This window comes from Ammodytes marinus, assembly GCF_949987685.1.
Source record: "Ammodytes marinus genome assembly, chromosome: 25".
Classification (NCBI taxonomy): Eukaryota; Metazoa; Chordata; class Actinopteri; order Uranoscopiformes; family Ammodytidae; genus Ammodytes; species Ammodytes marinus.
The window spans coordinates 2,463,156-2,475,030 of record NC_137229.1 but is presented as its reverse complement, the minus strand read 5'-3'; the positions used below and the strand labels follow the sequence as shown (position 1 = coordinate 2,475,030).

The following is an 11,875-nucleotide window of genomic DNA, read 5'->3' as shown; positions in this document are numbered from 1 at the left end:
TCTAGCTTCCTGTTTGTCCACTGCACATGCTCAGTAGTGTTCCTTAAGTTGTTCACTTAAGTTAGTTAATTTAGTTAAGTTATCTTTATTAGTGAATTTACATTGAAATTTGTCTTTTCGCATATCCCCTTTCAAGTTACCACACTTCGGAGGGGGTCAGAGCAAAGAGTCAGCCATTGTACAGCGCCCCTGGAGCAGTTTTTGGTTTTAAGTGCCTTGCTCAAGGAACCAGGTTGAGGGTGGGTTTTTTGAGGAGAGGAGTTACTCTTGCCCCTTTAACAGACTTGGGGAAACAGCAAGTGGACAAGGAGGTAATAAGATGTCTGATGAAAGGAAGAAGGTCAGGAGTGACAGACTGGGGGCACTAGATGGGATGCATGAGAGAGAAAGAGTCTGATGAAGGGAAGGCTGAGGGAACAGATGCAGCCAGAGAGGAGGGAGAGAGACTGGCTCAGTATCTGTTGATGAGATTGGGTTGTTAGATTGGGAGAGTTAGAGAGAGGGAGAGATTCTGTGATATGGAGTGGGGTAAGAGTGACGTTCATGGAGGGAGAGCAGTTTCTGGTAAATATGAGGTCCAGCTGGTTGCTTTGTGAGTAGGTGGGGCAGTAATGAGTGAGAGGTCAAAGGAAGAAAGTAAAATAAGTCAATGGGGTGTGCTTGTGGTGTAATGGTTAGACCCCCCCCCCCCCCATATAGTCTCAGTCCTCTTCACAGCAGACCTGGGTTAGAATCCAGCCCGGGACTCTCTCTGCATGTCCTCCCCTCTTTGCCCCATTTAAACTCTGTCTTACCAAATCTGTCTAATGTCTGATGAAGCGAAATACGCCAAATAATAGTATTTTAAAATAAGTAGGTCAGATGACTTATGTTACCAAAGAACACTGTGAACTGGCAAGAAAAGCAGAAAGACCAGAATGTCTACTCCTCTCTCTGTGTGAAATCCTGAAGCCTCTCTCTGATTGGTTAGTTCTCTTATCCACCTGGATGCAGGAATGTGATTGGCTAAAACGGCTCTATGTACTTTTTCAACATGAGGGTAAAAGTAAACAGAGTGAGAAACAGACAGAAGGGTTTTTCTAATAGTCCGATCAACATGTTTGTCGTCCGGCTGATGTTTTTCCTTCTTCTCTTCCAGTTGACGAGTTCAGGTAACAAACTCTTTCTATCTGTCACAATGTTTACTACTGTCTGTACACAGTGATTATCATTTTGATTATTGATTCTGAACATTAGAGCTCAGACACCAGCTTAAAGGCATACTAGGTAATTCTGGAAAATGTTTGTTGACAAATTACTGTTAGTCAAAATCAGTGAATATCTCCTTACAATCCGCTACCTGTCTGAACTGTGTATATGCTGAAAGAAAATCTGTGCGAGATGCGATCACACAGCATAGGCTTTGTAAACTGGTATGTAAACAAAGGGAAGGTTTACAAAGCGGGCGCACTTTGTTTACATACCACATTGTTTAGTGAAGACATCTGAGTTTTCAGGCAAGGCAACTTTAGTTGAATAGCAAATTTCGTACACAAAAGCAACTCAAAGTGCTATACACATTTAAAATAGAGTAACATTTGTTTTAGATCTACAATCTAGAACCCACATTATCTGCAACCTCTTCTGACTGTTTGACCAATATATATTTAATATTTTATATTTAAGCTAAGGGTCTAAGGGCAGGGTGTCATACTGTATGGAATGTAAAGCCCACTGAGGCAAATGTCTATTTGTGATATTGGGCTATACAAATAAAACTGATTTGATTTGATTTAAATATGTTAAAAGATCAGAGGCAAAGATAACTATCACAAACAACCTCCAATGTTGCACACTTACCCACAATGCTTTGCTCCCCTGTCAGGCTCAGGAGGGCACTCTCTGTTATTGTTGTCCTCCTACATCTCAGGGAAAACTCAATTCCCAGAGTTCACTGCGGTCATTATGCTGGATGACATCCAGGTGGCTTACTATGACTGTGAGATCGACCGGGTCATGAGAGTGGGAGGAGACGGCTTGAAGGTTGAGAATCAGGATCAGGAGTTGGCATTTGTAATGCGCAACCTTCTGCCGAGCATGAGGAAACGGCTGGCGATGTTCCAACACTATTTTAACTTGACGTCGGGGGGAGTCCACGTCCAGCAGAGGCTGGCAGGCTGCGAAGTGCTGGAGAACGGAGAGCCGGTGCACATCTTGTTCAGAGACAGTTCTAACGGTGTGGACACCAACAGTCTGATGTACAACATGACGCACTATACCTACGCTAGTGGGAGTTTGGAAGTTGCGTGGGAAATCATGAAACAGTTGCCCTACCAGATGATGTACTCAGAAATCTACCTTCCCTTCTGTGTGAAGATGCTTAAAAACCTCCTGGACAGTGAGAAGCGCTTGGTGATGCGTCGGGTCCGTCCTCGAGTCCGCTTCCTAACCAAACAGGTGTTGGGAGGGGCTCAGGTCACCTGCATGGCCACAGACTTCTACCCTCGCCACATCAACCTGACGCTGCTGAGAGACGGCCGGCCGGTGGACCAGGAAGAGCTGACCGGAGGCTCGGTGCTGCCCAACGGAAACGGACTCTACCAGGTACAGTGGAGGACACAGTCCTCAGCCCCAGTGCTTCAGTCAAAGAATAGAGACTCCTGTTGAGTTGAAATGTTTTAAGTTCAGTACTAAAGTACATTTCCTTTGTTTCTGTCCACCACTGACCAGGTGAGGAAGACGCTGACGGTTGGTGACGAGGAGCTAAAGAACAAACACAACTACACCTGTACAGCTTCTCACCTGAGCCTGGACAACAGGCTGGAGGTGAGCTGGACGGCCCAGTTCTCCCGCTCACACAGGATCAGCATCATCTCTGCTCCGCTCGGCCTGGTGGTCGCTAGCTTCCTGCTAATGCTGCTACTGTGGTACAGGAAGAGACACAGGGAGAGGTCAGAGGGCGTTAGTATGGAAACAACAGAGAGCAGCCAGGAGAGGCTGACTACCAATGAAGAAACTGATTGATTGGTTAATTGGTTGATTGACTAATTGATGAGAACAGTCCACCTGGGCAGGTAAAGCGTTCGTTACCTGAAGAAGTCCTGAATGAAAACCTGCAGACCTTCAGCTTTGAACAATCACCAAACCCTCAGACCCTGAGTCCGATCTTTGTAACAAGGAACCAAGTGGAACTGTAAAGAGTTCCAGACCAAACCCTTCTGCTGCTGTATTCATGACTGTCACATGGCATTGACGTTCTGTGAATATTAAAGACCTACTTCACTGGTGGGAATATGAAGGTGTATTGAACTCTGAGATCCTGTGTAGTATAAATGTGCAAACATTTTAGAATGTTTGCTTCATCCTAGCCTGAGAAAAGGCAGAAAGAGGGTTTTATGGTCTCACTGTCTAACCCTACATTTTACTTGTGTGACATCACACTAGTAAAAATGTAGGGCTAGGATTAACAGGACAGCTGGGCCAAGGGAAGACTGAGGAAATACTTTTTTTTTATCCTTTATTTATACAGGTATATCCCATTGAGTCCGAAGACTCTTTTGCAAGGGAGACCCGTTCCCATTTACACACCAATAGCAGCAGACTACCTATCAACATTCACACGAGGCAAGGTGGGTGAAGTGTCTTTCCCAAGGACACAACAACTATGACACAGGTGGCAGGGTGGGGATCGAACCTCCAACCCTTTGATCATCAGCCAACCCGCTCTACCAACTGAGCCACAAACTCTTGCTGTCACTATGAACTGATGGAAGAAAAACCTCATTCATTATATTATAATAGCGATTTATTATATAATATATATATATTTATTATATAGCAGGACTGAACCCCCAAATCAGGTTTTATTTTGAATTTGGAACTTGTATTGGGGTTGTAACATGTATTTAACTCTTACTATTTTGTAAACTGCAGAAGCTCTCAACTAATGTAAATAAATGACAGTTGAATCAGAAGCTTGTTACTAAACCACATGACTGTGACAAAGACAGGATATAAGAATGTCTCTGAAACGGAAACGTTGTGGTTAACACTTCCTCTGCTAAGATGACTCAACTAAATAAAATACACAGAGACAGAGACATGTTACAAAGTTGTTACAATGTTACATGAGAACAATACAAAAAGAAGAGTGAATATGTTGTTAATGTCTGCCTGTTCAGTGTGGGGATGGCGGTGGGGATGAAATTATTTTAATGTGTTTTTTTTATGTGCTTAACGGACTTTGTAACGTCAATAAAAGCTGAGAGCACTGACTCTATGTAAAAGCCTGAACCCTCTCTGATTGGTCAGTTCTAGTATCCACCTGTACACACCTTGATCAAACAGGCTCAAACAGCCCTTGGTTCACTGTCAACAGAGAGAGTGAAAGTTAAGGATTGGAGTGAAACACAAGAAAGACGGATAGTTCGACAGATAGATAGATTTTTCTAATATCCAGATCAACATGTTTGTCGTCCAGCTGATGTTTTTCGTTCTTCTCTTCAAGGTGACCAGTTCAGGTAAGAAACTCTTTCTGTGTTCAACTGTTTCTGTGCTTTTTTGACAGTTGTTTTAAAAAAAATAACAATTGCACATGCTTTTCTCTTACATTATTTTATTGCAAATATTCTATTTCAATTCTTTAAGATGTCTTTCACACATATTCTCTAGTTTTATGTTCAGTCTTTTGTTTATTGTGTGCTGTTGCTATTCGTCATGGTGACTGAGCAGTCTGTAAACTATGATTATGATTATTGATTCTGAACATTAGAACTAAAGTAACAGCAGAGTTAAATGGTGTCAGTTCATTGGTTGATCAAGTGACTGACAGATTATTGATCATTTTATGTTTCTATTTTTTATTATTATTATATAAAGGTCTGTGAGGTAAGAGATGATAGATAGATAGATAGATAGATAGATAGATAGATAGATAGATAGATAGATAGATAGATAGATAAGGGCAGAGGGTGTCATACTGTATGGTATGTAAAGCCCACTTAGGCAAATGTCTATTTGTGATATTGGGCTATACAAATAAAACTGATTTGATTTGAATATTTTCTAATGTTACTTGTAAAGTGAAGAAATCTGATTTTTCAACCAAAATCATCTGCACAAACTACTTCTCACTGTTTGACCAAGATTTTTATTTGATGGATGCTAAAGGCCTTTGCACACCAGACAATTTTTTTTCCTGCGAGTAATTTGTACGTTTATCATAATGAACAAGACTGAATCCAGTCAATATAGCTTCTATATCAGTGATGCAATTTCGTATATTGCTGTTTATTTTATTTGTACCAAGGTCGATTTTTCTAATATTTTGTTTCCGACGCGGCAGCGATAAAGATGGTACAGTTATCTCATAAACATAGCGGTGGACCTCATCATGATCTCTTCTTTTTTTAAGTGTTGGATGTACATAGGCATTTTCCTTAATCCATCAATCTTCCTCCTCGGGTTGTCAACAGCCCCAGCTGGGGACCCCAAACTTCCCTTCCCATTCCCACATTAACCAGCTCTGACTGGGGGATCCCGAGGTGTGGCGTTCCCAGTGTGTTGATTTAATCTCTCCACCTAGTCCTGGGTCTTGGTGGTGCCTGGAAACCTTCCTTGGGAGGCGCCCAGGGGGCGTCCTTACCTGACCAGAGGGGATAGAAGGAACCAAGATTGATCGGTAGATCCAGAGCTTTGCTTTCCGGCTCAGGTACGAACTCCTTCACTTGGGTTAAGGACTCATTCCCTACCTGCTGATGTGGGGAAATGTCAAATCCATTTTTCCTTGACAGAATTTTTTTAAGACACTTTATAAATGATCTGCAACATCGCGTTGCACTAGATGTGAATCACTAGACACGTCAAAATTCACTTTTGAATTAGAAGCATTTTCATGACGTTTATTCACTGATGTGCAAAGGCCTTAGAAGGTGGAGTCAGCGAGCAAGCATTCTCCAGAATCTTTGAGTCCACCTTTAAGAGTGAACTATCACAAACAACATATGACACATGGCGTAGATATTTCCCTCTTACATAATGCTTTTCCCCTCTCAGGCTCAGGAGGGCACTCTCTGTGGATATTGGCCTCCTACATCTCAGGGAAAACACAATACCCAGAGTTCACTGCGATCTTGATGCTGGATGACATCCAGGTGGGTTACTATGACTCGGAGATCGACCGGGTCTTGAGAGTGGGACATGACGGCTTGAAGACGGTCGACATGGACCTGGGTCAGGAGTTGGTGTATGTGATGCGAGACCTTTTCCCCAGCATGAGAGGAAGGCTCACGCTGTTCAAAAACCATTGTAACTTAACGTCGGGGGGAATCCATGTCCATCAGAGAGTGACAGGCTGTGAAGTGTTTAAGAGCGGAAAGCCGGCGCTTATAATGTTCAGGGACAGTTCTAACGGGGTGGACACCAACAGTCTGATGTACAACATGACACACTATACCTACGCTAGTGGGAGGTTGGAGTTCGAGTGGGAAATCATGAAACAGTTGCCCTACCAGATGATGTACTCAGAAATCTACCTTCCATTTTGTGTGAAGATGCTTAAAAACCTCCTGGACAGTGAGAAGCACTTGGTGATGCGTCGGGTCCGTCCTCGAGTCCGCTTCCTAACCAAACAGGTGTTGGGAGGGGCTCAGGTCACCTGCATGGCCACAGACTTCTACCCTCGCCACATCAACCTGACGCTGCTGAGAGACGGCCGGCCGGTGGACCAGGAAGAGCTGACCGGAGGCTCGGTGCTGCCCAACGGAAACGGACTCTACCAGGTACAGTGGAGGACACAGTCCTCAGCCCCAGTGGTATTTGATTTTAATTCCAGAATGTATTTTATTCTAACATGAAAATCTGCGTCCCAACAAGCACACAGGAACGATGTTGTAAAGTTTATCTTTTGACTTGCTTCCCTTGACTACCAGTGTTTGAGCTAAGCTAACCTTTTCCTTTGTTTCTGTCCACCACTGACCAGGTGAGGAAGACTCTGACGGTTGGTGACGAGGAGCTAAAGAACAAACACAACTACACCTGTACAGCTTCTCACCTGAGCCTGGACAACAGGCTGGAGGTGAGCTGGACGGCCCAGTTCTCCCGCTCACACAGGATCAGCATCATCTCTGCTCCGCTCGGCCTGGTGGTCGCTAGCTTCCTGCTAATGCTGCTACTGTGGTACAGGAAGAGACACAGGTCAGAGGGTGTTACTATAGAAACCCTGGAGAGCAGCCAGGAGCGGCTGACTACCAATGAAGGAACTGATTGATTGGTTAATTGCTTAATTGATGAACAATGAAATGAACCTACCTGGGCAGGTAAAGCGTTCGTTACCTGAACATGAGCTAAATGAAAACCTGCAGACCTTTGACCAATCACCAAACACGTCCTATTGTAATGCCGTTTTCACACTGCCTTGTCCATTTAGATTTTTCACCTATATCTGATTTTTTTGACTACCTTCTTACATATACTTTAAGAAGTGACACATATCTGATTAACCTGGTGATGCCAGCCCGATCTCTGACTTTCTCCAATCTCCATGGGGAGGACATGGCCACGTCTGTTAGTGGAAGGCAGCGCCTGATTGGTTCATGTAGTCATCAATCTAGCCTCCAGTCAGACCGGACCCTCCCCACTTTCTGTCTGTTAGTGGAAGGCAGTCCCTGATTGGTTCATGTAGTCATCAATCTAGCCTCCAGTCAGACCGGACCCTCCCCACTTTCTGTCTGTTAGTGGAAGGCAGTCCCTGATTGGTTCATGTAGTCGTCATTGATCGATGAATGAGCTTGTATTATATGGCTGGTATCATGAGGCTAGATTGACGACTACATGAACCAATCAGAGGCTGCCTTCCACTATAAGGGACTTAAATTAGGTCGGAACTCTGGTCCTAAACAAACCTGCATGCGTTGCTATGCCTTTGAAGTTTCTGCATTCTAGAATGTCGGTTATCAAAGATCAAATTAACAGGTTCCAAAATGACACACTGCAGCCACTGCGAACAAATATTGTGTAATGTCTTTTTTGTGCTAGCGAGCGCGATGTGTGCTTGTTGTGTATGGTCATAACCGCGCGAAATCCACGATTTGCAGTAAATAAATGTACACGTGTCTCTGTAGGCGATTTAAAAAGAAATCAAGCAAGTAGACTAATAATAACATTAATGAATTATTGGTTATCGCATCACAGAAGGCCAATTGGCCTATAATAATAAAAAAACACCACCTTAACTATGTTTACAGTTTAAAAATGTTTTGAATGAAATGCAAACCTCAGTGAATCATTTGCTCTTGTTTCTCTGTCCTGAGATTCACACAGACTGAGCAGTCTTGTTTAAATGTTACAAATTGAGCTAATAAACTGAACTTCGAATTTTTTTAAAGTTTCTGCAGAAGTTATCTCAGCTAATTTTATAATCTAACATGCATCTAATTTGATAATAAGGTGATTGTATGCAGAATGCTCGTGCCAGAAACTCATACATTGGTTTTGTACAGATAAATAAATAAATAAATATTAGCAGGTTCTCAACAGTATTTCAATTTAGGGGGGGGGCATGACAGAAAATAATTGAGAACCACTGGGTTAGAGGAAAGGGGGCCGACTAGTAACCACAAGGTCTCTGGTTGGATCCCCAGCACCGGACAGGAGGGTGTTAGTAGTAAAACTAGTGGTGGCTGCTATTACATCTATGGCGCCCACCATCTCTACCATTGTGTCCTTGAGCAAGACACTTAACCCCAAACTGCTCCAGGGCCACTGTACTGTAATGGCTGGCACTGCAGGGGATATGCGGACAGACAAATTTCAATGCAACCATTGACAAATTAAGTAACATAACTTACCTTTGCAAGGAATACATTTTGATGTAAATTGACAAATAAATATACTTAACTTAACAAGTCTTGCATCGTTCATCGCACACAAAAATAACATCAAAACATCTCGGTTGTAACCACTGTGCTGTGTCCTTCCTAAGAGTTTGGCCCGACTGTTCCTGAGTAAACAGATTTAGTTTGTCCCAATACATGATGCCAAATGCTGAATAAAAAGAGACATCTTTCTACATCCGGTGGTGACTTTTAGTGTTAAAACGAGCAGCAGAAAAGTGTGAGCACTCAGGTACTGAAATGTCAGTTTATTTGTTGATCCAGGGTTTCAGCTAAAACAACATCCACGTTCATTTCAAACAAACGTATATACTGTATATTTCAAACAAACGGTTATAAAATAAACTCCCTCCCTCATGCCAAGGTGGTTTTTGTACTAATCACACACTTCGCACCCATAAGGAGCGGAGTGTGAGAGTAGCATTTTTTTTAACCTGTCTTTCCCTGATGTTCTCTTTATCCTTCCTACTTTAAGGGGCGCAGCGTACGCTAGACGACTCTTCAGTGTATCCCCCCTGTCTCCCATGTTTGGTTACCGTCACTCTATGTCTCTTGGCGGGGTAGAACTGTAAACAGATTATCGTTGTTCTGAAACATGTACAATGACAAAATAAATCATCTTGAATCTTAAACAACAGACGTAAACAAAAACAGACGGAGATGTACAGAAAATCATTTATTCATAAAAACTGTTTAGTCATGTATATACTGTATATTTTACTGTATAAAGGGACATTCAGTCACATTTCAAAACATCCAGAAGAATAAAATATATATTTATTTATTTCAAAGTTCCAGAATAACGTTTAGTTTCTGTTCATCTTGATTTATTTTCTTATCCAACAATGAAGACAGTTCAACAATGGAGTCTAAAGCCTCAAGGGAAAAAATGTTGGGTCTTCAACAATATTACGAGAATAGTCATTATTTTAGGAGATTAAAGTGGTAATTTTTGTTAATATACATGTTAAATCTCTCTTTATTCATACAGAATCACTTAAACAGTATGCACAGTTCATAACACAGGTCTCCCAGTCATTCCGCTTTGCAGTAATTGCCAGTTAAAATTTTGAGTATCCCGCTGGTTTTTATCCAATCAGGAGACAGAGCGCTATAAAGTGGGCGGGGTCTCTGTGCCCGTGAACGATGACTCGCTGCTCTCCATCGCGGCACTATCTGATGAAGACGGCTGTGTGTTCATGTGGTGGTGACGTAGGGACGAGGGAGGGGACTGCAGACTGCTAGCCACTGACAAGAAGTTATCTAAAAAGGACCACATCACGTACTGCTCCTTTAAAATGTTTTACTCAATCATTTTCGTTTTCCTGTACAACCTCAACCTCGTAATGTTACGACTTTATTCTTGTTATCTTATTTCATCATCATTATCATCTTTGTTTTGAAGACATTTGTTTGTTTGGTAAAACCTTTGCTGTAGTGGCTCTAATAAGCACCATAGGGGGCGCTAGCAGGAATTTACACAGGTATTTCTATCACCTTTAAGACTGGCGTAAAGTTTGATTGACGTTGCGTTACATTAAGGGGACGTTTAGCCCGAGTTTAGGGGGACACGGGCGCCTGTCAGTCCAGCAGTCAGCAGGTATGAGCACCAGACAGCGACCTTTGACCTCTGGGGGCGACGCAGCTGATGTGTTTATGAATGAATGAACTCTATTCAAGTCAATACACACCCTGCGTTCCAATCTCCATACTTCCATACTATTTAGTATGCCAGAAAAAGATTTAGGGTGTCCCAATACATGCACGTGAATTGCAGTATGCTCAAAATACATTTGCATTCTGGAGTATTTGTCTTTTTTCTCAACATAATGATAAAAAAATCAGATTTTTTTTCTCTCATGTGGCCCTACAACTCTTCTGTACTTAAGTATGTAACGTAGTAAAAAGAAAAAGTAGAGAATTGGAACGCAGGGACATGCAGAAGGGTCGGCCATCTTTGACAGCTAGCTACGGCTACACCACTGGGTCAAACCACATACGAAACGCGAAAAAAGTGAAAACTACAAAACGGAGGGGCCGCTGACCAACTGTGTGTGGGGAGGGGAATGTATTGGTGGCCGTGTTTGATGGGCAAACGTGCTACGTCTAGATGGTTGTTTTAACTAGGAAGCGCTGCGGTAAGAAGTGTAATCATAAGCCTTAGCTAGCTGTCCGAGATGGCGGCCTTTCTGCACATCGCATATTGACATAATTAACTCGTCATATTCAGTGACACATCAGCTTCCTGGTTGCTGTCAGCTGATGTGTTGACCTCTGACCTGCACCCCCTCCCCCCCACACACACACACACACACACACACACACACAGGAAATGGAATTGAACATGATACTGGTTACTTGTTGGAATTAAATTCAGTTATTGGGGGCCGCAAACCAACTGTGTGTGGGGGGGAGGGGGGGGGGGGGGGGGGGGGGGGGACGACATTGGTGGCCGCTTTCGACGGGCAAACGTGCGTTGTCTAGATGGCTGTCTTAACTAGACCTCTAACCCCCCCCTCTGACCCCCCAGGACAGGGAATGGTGCTACATCTTCTCCACGTAGTTTCCGGGGAACATTCCCTCTCGGCCTCGCAACCGCCCGAACCACCAGCCAGACGCATCTGAGGGAAAGAGAAAGTCAAATGTATTTTATTTTTTTTATTTGTTTTAACCTTTATTTCTACAGGTAAATCCCATTGAGACCGAAGACTCTTTTGCAAGGGAGACCTGTTTTCCTTTCCCACGTTACCATTCACACACACATTCATACACCGATAGCAGCAGGCTAACTATCGACATTCACACGAGGCAAGGTGGGTGAAGTGTCTTGCCCAAGGATACAACAACTATGACACAGGTGGCAGGGCGGGGATCGAACCTCCAACCCTTTGATCATCGGCCGACCTGCTCTACCACCTGAGACACAGTCGCCCCCAATTTAAAAACCATATATTCACAAGCACGTTTCATTAACGAAAAGATAATACAATCAAATGACATGTTCC

General features: G+C 43.1%; 3 protein-coding genes across 3 annotated transcripts in view; 2 read left to right on the top strand and 1 right to left on the bottom strand.

Moving 5' to 3' along the window:
- Window positions 1–1,096: 1,096 nt before the first annotated feature.
- On the top strand, window positions 1,097–3,503 carry LOC307270175 (popy Class I histocompatibility antigen, A-1 alpha chain-like; the record flags this gene model as incomplete). Its single annotated transcript, XM_080053343.1, has 3 exons — window positions 1,097–1,151; window positions 1,865–2,583; window positions 2,710–3,503. The coding sequence occupies 3 exons, from the start codon at window positions 1,097–1,099 to the stop codon at window positions 3,001–3,003; spliced, it is 1,068 nt and encodes a 355-aa protein (XP_079909469.1). The 3' UTR covers window positions 3,004–3,503.
- A 941-nt stretch (window positions 3,504–4,444) lies between these two features.
- On the top strand, window positions 4,445–7,246 carry LOC307270174 (hereditary hemochromatosis protein homolog; the record flags this gene model as incomplete). The annotated part of the gene is made up of 3 exons (XM_080053342.1): window positions 4,445–4,499; window positions 6,034–6,758; window positions 6,959–7,246. The coding sequence occupies 3 exons, from the start codon at window positions 4,445–4,447 to the stop codon at window positions 7,244–7,246; spliced, it is 1,068 nt and encodes a 355-aa protein (XP_079909468.1).
- Window positions 7,247–9,539: 2,293 nt separating this feature from the next.
- Window positions 9,540–11,875, bottom strand: part of myo1eb (myosin IEb) — a 9,759-nt gene continuing 7,423 nt past the window's right edge. Inside the window, exon 6 of the mRNA XM_080053392.1 lies at window positions 9,540–11,491. Coding sequence (XP_079909518.1) covers window positions 11,415–11,491 — 77 coding nt within the window. The 3' untranslated portion in view covers window positions 9,540–11,414. The remainder of the gene's footprint in view (window positions 11,492–11,875) is intronic.